We start from the raw sequence: 20,673 nt of genomic DNA, 5'->3' as shown, positions 1-20,673 counted from the left end.
TTCCAGACAAGTTATACCTAAAAATGAGGAATTTTTCCAGTCCATTTAATAGCGGTCTATGGACTTGTCCTTTAGGAATCTATCTAACCCCTTTTTAAACTCCGTCAAGCTAACCGCCCGTACCACGTTCTCCGGCAATGAATTCCAGAGTCTAATTACACGTTGGGTGAAGAAAAATTTTCTCCGATTCGTTTTAAATTTACCACACTGTAGCTTCAACTCATGCCCTCTAGTCCTAGTTTTTTTGGATAGCGTGAACAGTCGCTTCACATCCACCCGATCCATTCCACTCATTATTTTATACACTTCTATCATATCTCCCCTCAGCCGTCTCTTCTCCAAGCTGAAAAGCCCTAGCCTTCTCAGCCTCTCTTCATAGGAAAGTCGTCCCATCCCCACTATCATTTTCGTCGCCCTTCGCTGTACCTTTTCCAATTCTACTATATCTTTTTTGAGATACGGAGACAAATTTGTAATTACGGGAGAGAGGATACTTAATTTGATCTATAAATATGTGATCGGTCAATGGGTCAGGATTATTATCCAAAAATAGAGGAGTGTGGTAGCCGTGTTAGTCCACTCTTAAGGTTATCAATAGAAATCAAACAAAATAAAACATGGAAAAGAAAATAAGATGATACCTTTTTTATTGGACATAACTTAATACATTACAATGTATTAAGTTATGTCCAATAAAAAAGGTATCATCTTATTTTCTTTTCCATGTTTTATTTTGTTTGATTTCTATTGATATCCAAAAATAAAAACTTGGTTTTCTCAGTGTTCAATTTAATCTTATAATTTGACATCCATACACTTATTATTGACATACAGCTTTGAATAACTGACAATATTTGCATTAATGACAGACTGGGATCAAAAAAATGATATCATCCGCAAAATTGTGGATGAAAAAGCCCTTGTGTAATTGCCACTCCAAAGTATATAAAAATACATTAAAACATGTAGGTGAAAGAGGAGATCTCTGTGGGGATAAAACTCCATTCTGCTTCATTCTGTACAATCTGGTGGACAAAAACCCTCTAAACCAATCTAACACTTTATCAGTGATACCAATGTTACCTAACTCAGAGAGTAAGATGTCATGATCCACCGGATCAAATGCAGAGGAGACATCAAATTGCAGAATGAGAGCTTTTTTACATAACAGGGACCTAGTTCAGCTGTATCAAGAATTGATAAACTATGTGCCTGCATATACACACCTTTTGTGCATGCACAAATCTAGAATTCTAACACGAATGTGCACAAATATATACTTATCCCTGAAAGCACTAGCAAGGTATCTGAACTGTATTTTGTAATGGTGTGTAACGTACACACAAGGGGGAGAGGGACATAAGCATGGGTGGGGCTCCCACTTTTTGATTCTTCTTAGGTTCTTGAGTTTTAAAGATTTTTAAGAAATGTTATTTTATTGTTGTGTTGATACAAATTTGTTTTGTTCTCTCTTGATGAGAAGAGCCTTTCTTATTGTGAACTACCTAGAAGTCCTTTTTTGGATAATTTATTCGATATACAAAACAGAATAGCATAGCATGATAAGGGAGGAGCTATTGTAGTGTAGAGTAGACATGATTATTTGCAAGAAATCTGTAGACAGAACAAGATACACAGACATATATTAAATTAGATATAGATCCTACTGAAATGTTTCAAGATAAGATTAAGCATCTCGCACTTTTAGATAAGGATGCAGGTTTTATATTTATGAATTAATTTAGGGCCTCTTTTATCAAGTTGTGTGGCAATGCCAATGGAGCCTTTTAAATTGAATGAGCTTTGTCAGCATTTCTGCACTGGGTACCTCTAGCATGTCTTGATAAAAGAGACCCTTAAATTCTTAAATCCAGGTTATCCTAAACTTCCAATTTTTTTTACACGGTGCCTAAAATTATGGAAAGATTATGTATATATGTCAGTGTTTTTGATGCAACAGACAGATTCATATTTTTGCAGTTGTTGGATCAGATTGATGGTGATTTGGAACATTGTCTTTTAATTAATTTAGATATGTGTTCCTTGTACACCTGTATCTCAAGATGAAACATTGGCCATCATTTTTTCAGCTTTGGAGTGTCGTCCTCGACCTTATGACGTCCCTTCTTGGTTCCTGATGGATTTGACTTCTATTACTTTACACGGCAATCATTTTGTGTTTGATAATGATATCTATCAGCAATTCGCAAGGGTGACTATGGGAGCTTCTTATGCTCCGGCCATTACTAATTTATGTATGACAGATTTTGAAAGGAAATGAGTTTGACTCCTCTAGCTATAAAAATGTTAAGTTTTTGCACAAGTTTATTGAAGATATTTTTTAATATATACTGACACCCAAGCAGAACTTATGGCCTTTGTTGATTATCTTAATGGTTGTCATGCAACTATCAGATTTCAATGTAATTGCCAGACATCTGAGATTTCATTTTTGGATGTCAAGAGTGTGTTAAAAAAAAAAAAAAAGGATAAATTGTCCATTGCTGTATTTAGGAAATCTACAGATAGGAATTTCTGCACTATAGTAGTATTTATTTATTTATATAATTTATTTGTAACATTTGTAACCCACATTTTCCTACCTATTTGCAAGCTCAGTGTGGCTTACATAGTACCATAAAGGCGTTCGCCAATTCCGATATAAACAGTTACACAGTGATGTTATGGTAGAATAAGGTTCATGTGGAACAAACATATTAGGGAATCGTAAGTTATGTCCATTACGTTCTTTGGTTTCGTAGTGTTGCAGGGTTCAGGCATTTAAGTAGGGTTGGTAGGGTATGCCTTTTTGAACAGGTAAGTTTTTAATGATTTCCGGAAGTTTAGGTGGTTATAAGTTGTTGTCACGGCTTTTGGTAGTGCGTTTCATAGTTGTGTGCTTATGTAAGAAAAGCTAGATGCATAAGTTGAATTTGTATTTGAGTCCTTTGCAGCTTGGGTAGTGGAGATTTAGATATATTTGTGTTGATCCGGTTGTATTTCTGATTGGTAGGTCGATGAGGTCTGTCATGTATCCCGGGGCCTCGCCGTAGATAATCTTATGAACCAGGGTGCAGATTTTGAAAGCAATACGTTCTTTGATTGGGAGCCAGTGCAGTTTTTCGCGGAGGGGCTTGCCGCTTTTGAATCGCGTTTTTCCAAATATAAGCCTGGCTGCTGTGTTTTGAGCGGTGTGAAGTTTTTTTATGAGTTGTTCTTTGCATCCTGCATAAATTCCATTGCAGTAATCTAGGTGGCTTAGTACCATTGATTGTATCAGGTTGCGAAATGTTTCCATTGGGAAGAATGGTTTAATGCGTTTGAGTTTCCACATTGAGTGGAACATTTCCTTAGTTGTGGATTTCACGTGGCTCTCTAGTGTTAGGTTGCGCTCGATTGTAACGCCAAGGAGTTTCAGGCTGTCTGAGATGGGAAGGGTGTAATCTGGGGTGTTTATATTTTTGGGGTTGTTCACGTTGTATTGGGATGAGAGGATGAAGCAGTGTGTTTTTTTCTGTATTGAGTTTTAGTTGAAATGCATTTGCCCATGAATCCATGATGTTCAAGCCGAGCTTAATTTTGTTGGTGATTTCTGTAGGATCGTGTTTGTAAAGAATGTATATTGTGACATCGTCTGCATAGATGAAAGGGTTAAGACCTTGGTCGGATAAGGACTTGTCTAGTGTGGTCATCATTAGGTTGAAGAGGATCGGTGATAGTGGTGATCCTTGAGGTACTCCGCAGTCTGCTTTCCACGGTGATGATATGTTTGAATTTGATTTCACTTGATATGTTCTAGTGGTTAGGAAACCCTTGATCCAACTAAGTATATTTCCTCCGATTCTGAAGTAGTCTAGGAGTCTTAGTAGTATATTGTGGTTTACCATATCGAATGCACTGGACATGTCGAATTGGAGGAGGAGTATGCTTTTACCTGTTGCTATTTCTTGCTTGAATTTCACTAAGAGAGTGATTAGTACTGTTTCAGTGCTATAGAGGGGGCGAAATCCTGATTGTGATTAATGTAATAATTGAGAATTTGTTTAGATAGTCAGTAAGTTGCTTGGTTACCATACTTTCCATCAATTTGATTACCAGTGGGATAGATGCTACTGGTCTGTAGTTGGTGATTTCATTTGTATTTTTCTTGGTGTCTTTTGGTATTGGGGTGAGTAGGATGTTGCCGTTTTCCTTAGGGAAGAGACCTTGTTGAAGCAGGTAGTTTAGGTGGGATGTGAGGTCAGTTATGAAGCGGTCAGGGGCGGATTTTATTAGGCAGCTGGGGCAGGTATCCAATTTACAGTGGGTGTTAGAGAACCTTTTGATTGCCTGGGTGACTTTCGACGGTGAGGAGAGTGAAGTTTGACCAAGTTCGGTCAGCTGGGTATTCTTCGGGGGTTGGATCCAGACTACTGATGAAGTTTTCGATATCGGTAGTGTCCTGAGGTAGCGTGTTGCGTAGGTTTGTAATTTTTTCATTGAAATATTTAGCAAGTATGTCTACAGATGGAATGTCTGTATTGGTTGTTGTGACCGCCATAGTGTCTAGTAGTTTGTTCACAAGTTGGTATAGTTTCTTCGTGTCTTTGTGATCAGGCCCTATTTTAATTTTATAGTATGTCCTTTTGGTTTGTCTTATTGCGCATTTGTATTTTCTTTGTATCTGTTTCCATGCATTGAGTGTGTGTTCATCTTTTATTTTTTTCCATGCTTGTTCGAGTTTCCTGGATTGTGTTTTTAATGATTTCAGTTCATCGTTGAACCATGGTATAGAATTATGCCTACATGAGGTTGTTGTTCGTAAGGGTGCTATTTCATCTAGTATACTTCTGCATCTTTTATCCCATTCTGTGAGATAGTGTGTGGAGTCTGTTTGTGCTGTCCATTCGTTATTGTATATCTGTAGCTAGAATGTTTTCGGGTCTGTTTGGCCTCTGGTGCTATAGGTTGTGTGTTCTTGTGTGCGGTTTGAGCCCTTCTTCCGCCATTTGCATGCATCCGATATGTTTGAAAAAGTCTCCCTTCTTCACAATTTTTAAAATATAGATGTATCTGTGTTACCACCACAGAATATATGTAGGCTTCCAAATTGTTGAGAGCTCATCTGGTGGTTGAGTTTATCGATCTGTCCCAGTATGGCAGTGCTTATGTTCTTATTTATTGAATGCCACTGTCAACCTAGGAAGCTCTTCTTGTAGTGATGGTCACTCTACTGCTGATGGGTTTGCTACCCTCTTGGCTCAGATATCAGCTTCAAACACCAACTTCACGCTTTTCTACTTGCTTAGGGTCAATTCCAATAATTTCCTGTGACTCTGGTACCTTGCCCAGACCTGGGCTAATTTTACCCCAATTTCATCCTTTTCTTTGTCTAAATCTGTAGCATTCATGAGAAATTTCTCTACTCGTGGTGACCTGTTTCCTGATTATATATATATATAATCAGGAAACAGGTCACCACGAGTAGAGGAATTTCTCATGAATGCTACAGATTTAGACAAAGAAAAGGATGAAATTGGGGTAAAATATATAAATATATATATATATATTTTTTTTTTTGTCCTGGGTCTCCTTCCCTTTCTGATAGGTATGATCAATTCAGTTTTGTGCTTGGGTCTGTTTTCTAGTCCCTGAAATATACAACAGTGCTCCCCTTTGAAATCATCTAATGTGGATAGCACATTTGCTTTTAATTATCGCCTATTATCTAACCTTCTCTTTGTATCCAAGTTACAAAAGAAGGTAATCCATGGGCAGCCATGTAAATTCTTGTAGAAACCTTAGACAGGTTGGCTTTTGCTCAGGGCACAGCACAGAAACCTTGCTGTTGTCCCTCTTGAATGAGGTAAGATGTAAGGCAGAGGTAGGTAAGACTGCAGTAATTGTTCTCTTGCCCACCGTAATCTTAATTTCATGCTTGATTGACCTGGGTGTGGGTGGCTGACCTCAGCTGGTTCTGATCATATTTAATGGATTGTACTTTTTTTTAACATCTGTTGAATCTCGCCTAAGTATCATTCAGTGTACACTGGGTATTTCCCTGTCCCTGGAGGGTTCACAATCAAAGTTTGTATGTGAGGTAATGGAGGGTTAAGTGACTTGCCCAAGATCACAAGGAGCAGCAGTGGGATTTAAACCAGCCACCTCTGGCTGTCAAGCCCAGTGCTCTAACCACTAGGTCACACCTCCATGCCACTTTGTATTGTACTTTGGAACTTACTGCCCCTGCTATAGGACTGAGACTTCAGGGTTAAATTACATGTGATACTGAAAACTTTTTTTTCTTTACTAAGCCTTGTCTATTTTATTTATTTATTTATTTATTTATTTATTACATTTGTATCCCACATTTTCCCACCTATTTGCGGGCTCAGTGTGGCTTACAATACATTATGAATTATGGAAATACAGTTTGTTACATTGCGATTCTGGGTTACATTGTGAAGCGTTATGGAAGACAAAGTCAAGTATGAGTGGGGTGAGTTGCCAGTGCCGTCCCCAGCTATCTCGAGGCAATTGGGGGGGGGATTAGTTAAGTGATTTGCCCTAGGCCACAAGAAGCCACTGTGGGATTTGAACCTGGGCTGTCTCTTTCTATATAAATATATAATTGGAGGATAAGACGACATTCTACTTGAGAAGTTACTAGTTTCATACAACGCAGCTATTGACAGTATTTGAGTGAGCCCAGTCTTGCTGTGAGCTCTGTGGACTAGAAATAATATTTTTGTTTTGACATGTTGTTGTTACCCTTAGATGCTAGTTATGTTGTGGGTATAGCTCATGCGTTTCTCAATAGTTAACGAAGTTACGTTCAAGTACAGTAGGTATTTTCTCTGTCCCTGGAGAGTTAAGTGACTTGTTTAAGATAGCAAAGAATGGTAGTAGGAATTCAACCTGACTTCCCTGATCCTCCACCCACTGTATATATTTAGTAATTATTGATTTCTGTAACTAATTTGTTGCTTTCCTGTGTATCTCATTCATTTTGCATGTGCTTGTTGATTTTATGTAAACTGTTTTGTATTATATTGATTTTATGTAAATTGTCTTGTTTTGCTTTGAAAGGTGGTATATGAAGTATTGGAATAAACTAAAACTAAACTACTTTTTACCCTCACTTTGAAAATGTGCTGTAGGCACACAGTACTTACAGACATTTGCACTTTGTGTGCAGGTACTTTCTTCAAGGAAAATCCAATCTCTGTATGTTATTTCCCTACTCTAACCTAAATACACACAGTAACATAGTAACATACATAGTAGATGACGGCAGAAAAAGACCTGCACGGTCCATCCAGTCTGCCCAACAAGATAACTCATATGTGCTACTTTTTAGGAATGCATCCTCTAAATGCAGCAAAAAGCATGCCTGTCATGTAATACTGTGCGCCCTTGCAGCCACTTGTTTTGAAAATTGTCCTCTTAAAAGGATACTGGCAGTTAGCAGTTTAACTACAGCAAACTTTCAAACATGTGTTCAAGAGTGAAGGCAGCATTTCCCATGGCAAACAAATTACTTTATGATAAAGTTGCCAAAGGCAATTTGAGCAACTGAGAAGTACGCATGTGTGGTTGCAAAAAAATTGTAGAATACTGACAGGATTTTCAGTTAAGAAAAACAGTTGAAATACCAGATGGTACTCTGGAGTGGGAGGCTGAACAAATTCTTTTCAACGATTTATGTCGTAGGAAGGTTAAACGCCTACACAAGCAGAGTTTGTACTCCAGGTGTGGTGTCTTGAGGGAACAGCATGACGTGAGAGGCTGCTGCACATAATCTAGAAGGGCTCTCAGCTTAAAATCTGAAATAAAACTGCAAACTACAGTGCAAAATCCTGACCATTATTTTGTAAATTCCCTATCTAGTTTATAACCTTGTTAACATAGCTTACAGTTTTCCTGTTCGTTTTTTTTATTGCTTGTTTTGCCTATACCAGTCTCCTTTCTTCTGTTTGTATAGTATTTTGTACTTTAAGAATTTAAATGGTGCAGATCTTTGGGACAACTACTGTATCAAGTTTGTGTGGATATATAATACATACAGCAGCTCTCTGAGAGAGGGATGCTGGGTTATAAATGTATTTATAATTGTATTTGTGGAGTGTTTTAAATCATTACAAAGCTTCTTAATTTATTATGAGGGCCTTTTACAAAGGCGTGCTAGTGGTTTTAGGACGTGCTAATCAGTGTGTGCTAAATTCTAACGACACCCATAGAAATATATGGGCGACTAACGTTTAGCATGTGCTTATTCTAGCACATGCTAAAAAAGCTAGCGTGACTTTATAAAAGGACCCCTATGTTTTTAACTGATCTGATTAACATAACCTAAATATGTGTTATTAAGATGCTTTGTAATTTCTATGTTGTATTGACATATGAACATTAACAAATTTCTAAGTATTGCAGGCATCCATTACCCTATCACATAGTGCCTCTTTTTATATATCTATAGGGTTTGTGTGTGTTTTCATATTTTTATATCATAACTTGTACTGAGCATAATAGATTCCTGGAATAATATACCAATGTTTAAATCATAAGAATAAATGTATATTTGGGGCTGTGAGGATATTTGGTTCCTTAACAAACTGGGGTGAATTCTACAAATGGCACCTAAAAAATTGGCGCTGAAAAAACTTAATGAAAACCTAAGTGAACTAATAAAGCAATTCTAAAGGGAACAAGTTCTTACAACAACAGTGCCTTGTGATCAAATAAGTGATAAGGTAACAATAAGAAATGCAAACAGCAAGTGCAACAAGTGTTATATAATGTTGGACACAACCCCAACTAAGTATGATGTCATGCATGCATGTATGCCTACCTGTGACCTAAGGGTATGTTTACTAAGGTGTGTTAGCGTTTTTAACTTGCCTGTAAATTTAAGGCGCGTTAAACGCTTACGTGCCTATACATTTCTATGTCACCACCAATCAGGCTATAGTGTGAGCCAGGCACTTTTTATGGTGGGCAGATACTCCTCATTTGATCCTGAGTTTTAATTTTAATTTTCTTAAACAAAACCGTCTTAAACTTCATATAATCCTTTAATCCAAATAGTACTTAGCTTAAAATGTAGTAGCACTTCCCTCGTTTTTCTATGGAGAAAAGTATGAAAATGTCTTCGGGCTTGATAAAGGAGATATGCCTTGATACAGCATTAAATGCGAAACATGAGTTCATGTCGGATTGAGTGGTCTCCGAGATGAGTGATCGTTTTTTTTTTTTTTTTTTTTTAAATAGAACAACAGGGATTAAGGCAGCAGTAGATAAATTGCTTTGACTGCATTTCAATTACTTGACGTCTGGCACGTGTCCCTGCATCATTTCCATGTTCCCTCAAACCCTCTTTTTTTCCCCTCAAATGTGTTCTTCAAAGCCTCTCACTCTTGTCCTGATTTTCCCGTCTATTTCTAATCTGTCTTTCCTTCCTGTTAACAGCGCTTTGATTTTTCCATTTGTGTTCCTGCTTCCTATATTCCTCCTTTTCCTCTCTTCTCTCCCCAAAGGTAAAAAGGGAGGCAAAACCACAGCTATTTCTCTGCACTCCCCACCTCGGGTCAAACTTTCTCCCTCGTCTTTTCTCTCCAAACCCTCCGCCCCCTAGATCAAGCTCTCTCCCTCTCTCTTTCTCTGCCCCCCCCCTCCCCCCGGTCTACCTTAAACCACAAACTGCATCTTGAGTGGAGGAGTAGCCTAGTGGTTAGTGCAGTGGACTTTGATCCTGGGGAACTGAGTTCGATTCCCACTGCAGCTCCTTGTGACCCTTGGCAAGTCACTTAACCCTCCATTGCCCCTGGTACAAAAATAAGTACTTGAATATATGTAAACCACTTTGAATGTAGTTGCAAAAACCTCAGAAAGGCGGTATATCAAGTCCCATTTCCCTTTCCCCTTTCAAGGAAAGCAATAATTCACCTCCACAGCTTGCAGCCTCTCTTCTGCTACCCACCCCCTTCTGATGCAACTTCCTGTTTACTCAGGGGTGGACCAGGGCAGAAGAGACACTCCAAGCAGGCTGCAAGCAGTGGCAGTGAAAGGCTTAAGGTACACCGGGGTGGGGGGGAGTGAGTGAGGGAGGTATTGGGTCCTCTGCTGCCCTGGGTCCTCGGTTGCCAGAACAGTCAGTCTTCTGCCCACAATACACCTGACGAGCAGCTGCGGCACATGGGTTGAAAAACGCTGACATGAAAAAAGCGTCATCGCTGATTGAGATATAACGTGAAGTCCCCATTTTTTCCTTTGATGTGTTTCCAAGTAAACTCTGGATGAGTTGAATATGGACATGGACACAGACATGGACATTTAAACGGGGGAATCCCTTGGTGATTTGAATAGAACTTGATTTTGAATATGCATATACCATGTTATGATATCAAGGTGTGGGGGATAGTAATTAAGCTTGATGCAGGATATAATATTAGAGGCTATGGGTGTGTGTGAGTGAGCTGGGGGTTAGGTCTAGGAATACTGGGGTTACTTTGTGTTTTATTAGTGGGATATATGTATCTACCTACTACCGGAATAAAGGTCATTTATAAAGTATGATGTTTTGAATAATGAATAGTGAGTACAGAGCGGATTGGGTTGAATAATTGTACTCTAGTTAATAGGATTTCCCTTGTATGTTAAATAGTTGTTACTCAAATTTTATTGCCACAAGGAAAGTCTGCATTCAGCGTGAAGATAATGCTAGATTCATACTCCTGCTGCAAAAGTAAAAGTTGCCAAATGCAGCTCTTTTTTTAAGAGACAGCAGTTTTCTCCTTTGCCTAAGAACCTCCAGTTCAAATGGAACCATATGTGGGTTCCAGACACCTTAGGCCTTCAATTAATGTTACCTGAAGGTTTTACTTTATTTTTAACCCCCCCCCCCCCCCCCAGCTTTCCCCCACCAACATACCTAGTTTAGTTGTTCCAGGGACAATCCTCAGCCATGAGCCAGGGTCCTTTTGGAACCGTGGAATTATGGGCATGAAGTCCAGTCACTCTGTGTCACCCATGAGTAATGAACATGATTTGGATGATGGAGCAAACAAGGGAGTGGAAGACAAAGTCGAGGTTCAAACTGAGGACCATCTGAATTACTGGGCTGGTCCAAGCACCATTTTTGATAGAATAGCTATTGAATGTATCATAAATCAACTTATGTTACTACAATTTGATGTACTGCTTCTTGTATCACCCTAAAGTGATTCACATTAATTATATAGTACAAATTAAAAATTACAGATAACACCCCATCCTAACTCGCATCTCTTATGCTATCTGCAAAGCAACATTTAAGAAGGTTTTCTCCTTATTTGTTCTACTTGCAGGCATTGTTATTTCACAACAAAGTTCTGTCATGTTTTATTGAAGGATAATATTAACTCAGGTCTCTAAATTATCTTTCAAATGTTTCAAAAATCTGAGTGATCATTTAGTAAGTAGTAAGCATAGGGAAAGGAATTAAGCAGAAGAATTTCAGTTTCATGCATTACTTTTGGGGTGATTTGGAGGAGTAGCCTGAGAACCATTCCCACTGCATCTCATTGTGACTCTGGGTAAGCCACCTAACCCTTCGTTGCCCTAGGTACAAAAAAAAAAAATATATATATATATAATGTAAACTGCTTTGATTGTAACCACAGAAAGGAGGTATATCAAATCTCATTCCCTTTCCCCCATATCCCATCTTTACAAATATGTCTTTTTGTGCTCTTTAAAATCTCAGATCTTTCAATACAGGACAAAACTAGATTATTTGTAGATGGTCTGCCCATGTTTAGCTCTCTGTGGGGTTCTTCTACTAAGCTACAATAAAAGTTGGCCTTAGCATGGCCTTACATGGGTCTGTCCTGTGCACTAAGACTGTTTGTACCACTGCTATTAAAAAAAAAACCCTGATTTTCTATTAATTTCATCAGAAATCAAACAAAATAAAACATGGAAAAGAAAATAAGATGATACCTTTTTTATTGGACATAACTTAATACATTTCTTGATTAGCTTTCGAAGGTGGGGTGGGGGGGCCGTACTGTAAAAAATGTAACGAAGGATGCTATATTGGAGAAACAGGCCAGATGCTTAAGACAAGATTCAATTTACATAGACATCACATGAACAATACAGCCAGTAGGCCCCCACCCCGGTGGGACAGCACTTCACAGAACCAGGACACTGTACCAGTGATTTCACAGTGAGAATACTGAAAGGTAACTTTAAAACCATACAAGAACGTAAGACCTTTGAAGTCAGAATGATTGAATATTTTAACACCCAACAGAAAGGACTTAACAAAGATCTGGGGTTCCTAGCCCATTATAAACCATAAGGCTGTATGTCTCTGTTGATCACCCCACCCCTCACCTATCCACACCCATCCTGTTAGAATATCAATGATATGCTTTGATGTCCCCATGCATACCTCCTACCCACCCTGTCAGACTGTCATAGTAATGCTTGAATGTTTTCACTTATATACACTGTCAGCTAGCACATTTACTTATTTCCGATATGACGAAGAAGGGCAACCTTCGAAAGCTAATCAAGAAGTGTATTAAGTTATGTCCAATAAAAAAGATATCATCTTATTTTCTTTTCCATGTTTTATTTTGTTTGATTTCTATTGATAACCTTAAGAGTGGACTAACACGGCTACCACACTCCTCTACTATTAATTTCATTAATGGCCATGCACTAATATTGCCATTTTGTAAGTGGTAAGGGCTCTTTCATTATCCGTGTGCTAACTCCCCACCCCTGACATGCCCCCTCAAAAATATTCAAAAATTAGCATTCGCACATCCCCAAACTAACATGGCATGCATTAGCACATCCAATGTTAGGCTTTTTTTTCTGACTTAGGTGCATGTTAACACCTAACACAGCTTGGTAAAAGGACCCCATATGAAATTTGTATCTTCCTGGAAATGCACAGTTCTATTTTACTCAGTCCAATGGCTGAAATTATGGTTTCTCTGCAGAAGGCAAGTTGCATTTTCTTCTATTTTCTGGATCATAAATAAGGTGTAGTTTCTGCTTATTTACAAGTTAATAAAGGTCATTTGAACAATAAGCTCATCTTTCTGTACTGTATAACTGTTTAGCATAAAGAGATTGCAACAGATCTGTTTTATCATCTATTTGCAGGGCAGTTTAAGTTGCTGGAGCAGGACCGAGATATTAAGGAGCCAGTGCAGTATTTTAACAGTGTCGAGGAAGTGGCTAAAGCATTTCCCGAAAGAGTTTACGTCATGGAGGAAATAACATTCAACGTTAAGGTAAAACTTAAAGAACAAATATTTATCATCATTGGAATGATTAAGTGTTTTGCCCTTTCTGTTTCTATGGCAAATGCATCACTGTTGTGTATGGGTAGAATGGTCTTTGAAGATTGTAAACCTTATAATCTTGGTAGTACATGATTTGCGAGCATGAAAAGAATTTGGAGATTAGTGCTTTTATTTTTTTTTTTTATTATTAATTTATTATGCTCCCCTACAATTTCTAGAGCCTCTACAGCTTGCAGGCTTACTTTTGACTTGAAGTCACTTCCACTCCTCCCAGAAAAGTTTGTTGGGCTGAATCAGACAGCAACACTCTCGCATTTGCTTAAAAGCACTCTGCACCAGGTTGGCCTGGGGTTACCTGCAGTATTTGCCGCTCTCTCTAGGGCCTCCTTTCACTCCTGCTGATTGAGTGGCATAATGTAAGTTGATTTATGGTGCCTATCCCCTTCTACTTTGGGGATCACTACTACTACTACTACTTAACATTTCTAGAGCGCTACTAGGGTTACGCAGCGCTGTACAAAATAAACAAAGGACGGTCCCTGCTCAAAGGAGCTTACAATCTAAAGAACGAAATGTCAAGTTGGGCAGTCTAGATTTCCTGGGTAGAGGTGTAGAGGTTAGGTGCCGAAGGCGATGTTGAAGAGGTGGGCTTTAAGCAGAGATTTGAAGATGGACAGGGAGGGGGCCTGGCTTATGGCCTCGGGGAGTTTGTTCCACGCGTTGGGTGAGGCGAGACAGAAAGGGCGGAGCCTGGAGTTGGCGGTGGTGGAGAAGGGTACTGAAAGGAGGGATTTGTCTTGAGAGCGGAGGTTACGGCAATCATCTCTCTCTCTCTGGTATCAGAAATCATGATTTCCAAGCAGCTCTCATTTCCACCACTGGCTGTTGCCTCACTGCTGGTGGGTCTGGTTCCATTCACCATGTAAGGCCCTCCTTTTTCATGGTTTAATTCCACTGGCCTCTGCAATTGATAGGACAGGTGAAACAAGAATAAATAGATTTTTAACCTCTGGATAACAGCCTGTCTTTTTACAGTCCAACACTGTTCAACACTCTGAGTAGAAGACTAAACTCTTGTGCTGGTTTCCCAGTCTTACGTTTTCTGAGACTGGCCTAGGAGTTCGAACAAAGCGTGGATCAAATTCACTGAGACAACACAAAAGGAGTGAGGCAAAAAAACCAAACAATGTCAGTATGTAGGACATTTATATTTCAACATTTTTTTATTGATGACACACCAAAGTAAAATACACCCAGTATTCGGCATACACAGAAATGTCAACATCGTAACATTCAAAGTAGAAAGGAACGTGAAAGACCGTCATCAACCTTTTTAACAAATTTTTCCTCCCTCCCCATCCTATTTTATAGTTCAACATTTTTAGGACATTTAATACAGTCGTCAATATTAGCACATCAAGGACCTGACACGGCCATGAGCATCCTTCAGGGGTCATAGAACCTGTAGCACATGTTTCTGTACAATGGTCGTATACAGTGTATGGAGCGGCAAAAAACTCAAGGTGGAGCATTCTGGCTGCAGGAGAACCAAGCAGGATTCTGTATGCAAATTCACTGAGAGCCACACAACCTGACCAAAAAAGAGAGGGAAAAGAGAGGCTATACCGGGGGGGGGGGGGGGGGGGGGTCATTGTGTCAAAAAAATCCCAGATGCTCTGGTGACCTGGTTTAGGAATAACAATATATCACACAGTATTTGTACTGGTTCTATCATTTACCTAACAGTGCATATGACCATTCTTAGTTAACTTGTGTGTTCTAGGTAGAAGCTTTTTACAAAGCATATTATTTATTTCTTAAGGAACGCTAATAATGTCTCACAAGCCACTTGTATTCATTTTAAAATGAAAAAAAGAGACTGTCAATAAATAAATAGACAGTAAATTCAGAAATGAAAATGGGCAGTTCTGTCTAAGTGCCCTTTTTACCAAGCAGTGGTAAAAGGGGCCTTGTGGTGGCGTCTGCTGGGCAGAGAGCAGAACTGTGTTGAGAAGCAGCACTGGGAGCAGTACAGGACTATGCTGAGAGCAGCACTGAGCCACAAAGAGCAGTGGTGCTGGGCAACGCCAGAGAGCCTGGAAGTGAAGCTGAGGGATGCTACATGATTGGAGTCTCAAATTTGTGAGAGAAGCCCAGTTTTAGTGTCTGTCAACGTGAATGCCTGCCCTGTGAAGAAGAAGCCTGTCCTGGAGAGGAAGAAGCTCCACTCAGAAGAAATAGAGTGCCTACACCTGAAGAGAGCCTGCATTGGAGTGTCTGTCAGTGTGAGTGCTTGTCCTAAATAGAAGAAGCCTGCCGTGCAACTGCCTGCACCTGAAGGCCCACTGTGTGTAATCTCATCACATGGCTTTTTCTACCATCTCTATGCTGATGACTCCCAAATCTACCTTTCTACCCCTGATATCTCACCTTCCATCCAGACCAAAGTTTCAGCGTGCTTGTCTGACATTGCTGTCTGGATGTCTCAACGCCACCTGAAATTAAATATGACCAAAACCGAGCTTCTCATTTTTCCCCCTAAACCCACCCCCATGCTCCCCCCGATTTCTATTTCTGTTGATGGCTCTCTCATTCTCCCTGTCTCCTCAGCTCGAAACCTTGGGGTCATCTTTGACTCTTCTCTCTCCTTCTCTACTCATATCCAGCAGATTGCCAAGACCTGTCGTTTCTTTCTTTACAACATCCGTCTTTACAACATCCGTAAAATCCACCCCTTTCTTTCCGAGCACTCTACCAAAACCCTCATCCACACCCTTTTCACCTCTCGTTTGGACTACTGCAGTCTGCTTCTTGCTGGCCTCCCACTTAGTCACCTCTCCTCTCTCCAGTCGGTTCAAAACCCTGCTGCCCATCTCGTCTTCCGCCAGGGCCGCTTTACTCATACTACCCCTCTCCTCAAGTCGCTTCACTTGCTCCCTATCCGTTTTCGCATCCTGTTAAAACTTCTTCTACTAGGAGAGGAGGAAGTGACGTCACCAACTAAAATGGACGTCTGAGAGCGGAGCTCCCGCTACCCCGCAAGAAGTTTGATAATAAAACCGAGCGAGCAGCTGCAAACGAAGCTCAGTGGGTCTGGATACCCGCCTCCTCAATCGGCAATTTTGCTAAAATGAGTCGGAAAACGACGGGGGTGGATCTAGCTCGCTTTGCCTACCCGAGCGGAGACGGCGCACCAAGCTCCAAGATGGCGACGGCCCGCGGAGAGCAAGAGAAATGGGAGGAGAAACACCAGCGCCGAAGCGAGGGATCGCCTGAGCGCCCTGTTTTGGAGGAGGCAGACGGAGAGATCGCTCCAGCGCTAAAAAACTGGCTGCAGGAAATCAGCTCAAACTTGAAAGCGCTACGAGCAGAAGTGGCCACGCTTGGAGCTGACCTTAGAGGTGAAATATGGAAGCTGGGGGCGCGCCTAGAGGAAACAGAGAACCAGGTGGAAGGCCACAGTGAAGCTCTGGGTCAGATGGAACAACAATTTACAGACCTGCACAAAGAACAACAGCAACTATGGTCCAAAGTTGAGGATTTAGAAAATAGGGGCCGACGGAACAACCTGCGTTTTCGTGGGCTGCCAGAGACGCCCATATATCAAGACAGCACAGCGGTGATCCAAAAGCTGATGGCAGAGCTAATGGCAGCGAATAATACGGCTATTGAAGCAGAGGCAGTCCAAATAGAAAGGGCCCATAGAGCGCTGGGCCCGAGTCGCAATAACACATCAAAAGATATAATAGCCTGCTTCACGAGCTTTAAGTTCAAAGAACAAGTCCTAAAAGCAGCACGTCAAGTCACAGATTTTAAATGGGACTCATATAGAATTGAAATTTACCAAGACGTGGCAGCAGCGACGTTAAAGAGGAGAAATGAACTGAAACCTTTTACAAGAAGGCTGCGTGACCTAAACATACAATATAGATGGCGATATCCCTTTGCCTTGGCATTCTACAAGGATGGCAAGCTGCATCAAGTGAGATCACTAGAGGAGGCCAGACTGACCTGCCCGGAAATGGAAATGGAAGCGGACTTGGCTGCTCCCAGCGGGGATAAGAGAAATGCAACGCAATCTGCACCAACAAAATGGAAAAGAGTGGGAAAAGGCCCTCGGAGACTGCAGCGACAACAATCTGCTGCTAAAATCACATGAGACTGTGGGACGAGACGACCCAGAATCAATAGAAGGTGAAAAGCCGCTGGATGCCAGAGTAGCGGCTCGGGACCAAGACGAAAGACATGTTTAAGTACTGTTAGTTTGCTCATGTTACGTTAATTGCTGTTTAAGGGGTATGCGGTAAATGATTGGTGAGTCACTTTCTCTTTACTTGGGTGCCTGTCGATATTGAGAGACACCCAACTTGCAGAGGGGGGGGGAAGGGTGGGAAGTGGGAGGGAGAGGGGAGAAGGGAGAGGAATGAAGACGATATAGTAAGAGAGGCGCATGGTGTGCATCAGGGTACAGATGAAGTGAAGAGGCGAGGAATGACAACTTGGGGTAATTATGGCTGATATAACATGGCTGTCCTTAAATGTAAAGGGGCTAAACATTCCCAGAAAGCGACAATTGTTATTCAGGGAGCTTTGCCGCCTACAGGTGGATGTGGCTTTAATCCAGGAAACCCACCTTAAGCCCAGATATGAGAGACTCTGCACGCATAGACAATACCCCCATATATATTTTGCTTCTTCCAGTGCGAACACAAAAAGCAAAGGGGTTCTGATAGCACTTAGTAATTCCAAGCCCTGGGTGGTGCGGAAAGTAATACAGGACAAAGATGGGCGATACCTGATTGTGAACCTGCAACTAGCTGGAAAGGTTTACACGGTTTTAAACATTTATGGGCCCAATGCCAACCAGGAGCAATTTTTTCTAGAATTAGACCGACAAATCACACAACACATTGAGGGATCCCTATTAATAGGAGGAGACTTCAATATCACTTTGCACCCACATTTAGATAATTCCACAATGGGAGTCACATATGGCCAACAGGGTAGACGCCAATTTAGAGAGCTACTCACAAGGTGGCAGTTAATAGATTTGTGGCGTAGGGATAACCCCTCAACACGCAGCTACACATTTTTCTCCTCAGTACATCACAGCTTTTCTCGAATAGACATGTGGCTGGGAGACGTAACGATATCGAGTATGGGGACCACATCCCAGATACTACCGCGTACATGGTCGGATCACTCCCCAGTGCTGTTGCGCTTTTCTAACGTGGGGGTGCCACGGAAAGAACGCATATGGTGCCTAGATGACACATTATTAATGAGCCCAGATAATCTACTCTCAATTGAACAATATATTAAAGAGTATCTCACCCATAATGACAATGGGGAGATATCCCCGGCTACACTCTGGGAGGGGCTTAAGGCAGTGCTGCGAGGCCAACTGATAGCGTTGCGCTCACATTGCTGGAAAAAGAGAGTTGCGGAGGAACAGAAATTGCGGGAGGAATTGCTGTGGGTGGAGGGGGAAGTGCAGCAGAGGGGTGCACAGCCCGGTTCAACATTGTTGAAACAGGCACAGGAGATAAGAAACCAGATCCTAGACCTGGAATTGGCAGACTTGTCGGTGCAAATGCAGAGGGTGGGTCAAACACATTTTGAATTTGGTAATAAGCCCAGTCGGTTATTAGCATATAAATTAAAGCAAAGAGCTGCTAGAAATGGAGTAGGAAGCTTAATTGATGAACAGGGTGAGCTCCACTCAGATTTGGAATCAGTAAAGTCCATTTTTAGATCCTTTTATCAACAACTGTACACCCCAGAGACGACCCCAAACCTAGAAAATATAACGGAGTTTTTAGCGGGAGTTGAGCTGCCATCTCTGTCTGAGGATGCTCAGCAAATACTATCAAAGCCCATCACGCTAGAGGAGGTCCAATACACAATTAAAGCGCTGGCTCCCCACAAGGCGCCGGGCCCCGATGGATATACAAATCGATTTTATAAAATCTTTGGAGGGTTGTTGGCCCCCATTTTGGTGAGGGTCTTCAACTCTATAGATACAACCACGGGGTTGCCGCCGACTTGGGATCTTGCTACGATAACTGTGATTCCCAAAGCAGGCAAGGACCCACAGAAATGTGGCTCATATAGGCCTATCTCCCTACTAGGGGTGGACTACAAAATATTTACTAAAACACTGGCAACCAGATTACAAAAGTATCTTCCGAAATTGGTTCATGAAGATCAGGCTGGGTTTGTAGAAGGTCGACAGACTTTTGACAATATCAGAAGAGCCATTTTTATGGTTCAGAATGCACAACTTCATAACAGCACCCTATGTATATTATCCCTGGACGCCGAAAAAGCGTTTGACAGGGTGAGCTGGCCCTTTTTATTTGAAGTATTAAGGCAGGTAGGCATTGGAGGGCGGTTTGGGTCCTGGCTACATACAATATACAAATCCCCAAAGGCGGCTGTGCGGGTTAATGGCCATCTTTCTCAAACATTCCAGCTGTATAGGGGCACTAGGCAGGGCTGCGCGCTATCCCCGCTATTATTCGCCCTAGTAATGGAACCGTTGGCTATTCAAATTAGAGCCCAAAGAGAGATCAGGGGCCCAAGATGGGGAGGAATAGAGACCAAAGTTCTCATGTTTGCTGATGATATATTACTCACACTAGTGGAACCCTTGGTCTCCTTTCCAAAAATAAATGAGATTATACAAAGATATGGGAAGGTGTCCGGGTTTAAAATTAATTTTGACAAATCTGAAGCATTGGAGGTGGGGATCCCTGGAGTACAGCTAACACAGCTCCAACAGCAATTTCAGTATAGGTGGGCGACCAAATACATTCGCTACTTAGGGGTCAATATTCCACGTAGAATAGAAGAAATTTTCAAATACAACTTCCCGGATAAGGTGCAACATCTCTTTTTGGAGATGGAACGTTGGGAGGGCCTGACTCTGTCATGGATGGGAAGAATCAGTGCAATAAAAATGATAGTTCTCCCCAAACTTCTATATCTTTTCATGGCGCTGCCAATTGCTCTCCCAGAGGGCTTTCTGCGAAATTTGCAGAGGAAGGCATTTGCGTTCATCTGGAAGAAGAAACCTCCGAGAGTGCGGAGAGAGGTGTTATATCAATCGCGTAGAAGGGGCGGGATGGGGGTCCCCTCTTTTAAGACATATTATCAGGCGGCGCACTTAAAAATATTAGCCGCATGGCAGCAGAATCCGGTAAAGATAGGCATTAAAATGGAACAGAGATGGGTAGATCCCATACCCTTGAGAGCGGTGCCGTGGCTGCCGACACATCAATTAGACGAAATAATTAAGAGAAGCCCCCCAGTGCTGCAGTGGCCCCTTATGACCTGGAGAAAGATACGGAAACAGCACTTCCCAGAAAGGACATACTTTACGCACATG

At 41.3% G+C, this 20,673-nt stretch overlaps 1 protein-coding gene across 1 annotated transcript in view; it reads left to right on the top strand.

Moving 5' to 3' along the window:
• Nucleotides 1-20,673, top strand: part of GAREM1 (GRB2 associated regulator of MAPK1 subtype 1) — a 286,008-nt gene that overhangs the window by 199,634 nt on the left and 65,701 nt on the right. Inside the window, exon 3 of the mRNA XM_030213918.1 lies at nt 13,141-13,271. Coding sequence (XP_030069778.1) covers nt 13,141-13,271 — 131 coding nt within the window. The remainder of the gene's footprint in view (nt 1-13,140; nt 13,272-20,673) is intronic.

Source organism: Microcaecilia unicolor, chromosome 1 (genome assembly GCF_901765095.1).
Source record: "Microcaecilia unicolor chromosome 1, aMicUni1.1, whole genome shotgun sequence".
Lineage (NCBI taxonomy): Eukaryota > Metazoa > Chordata > Amphibia > Gymnophiona > Siphonopidae > Microcaecilia > Microcaecilia unicolor.
The sequence above is the reverse complement of the archived record's forward strand: the minus strand, read 5'-3'. Positions and strand labels throughout refer to the sequence as shown.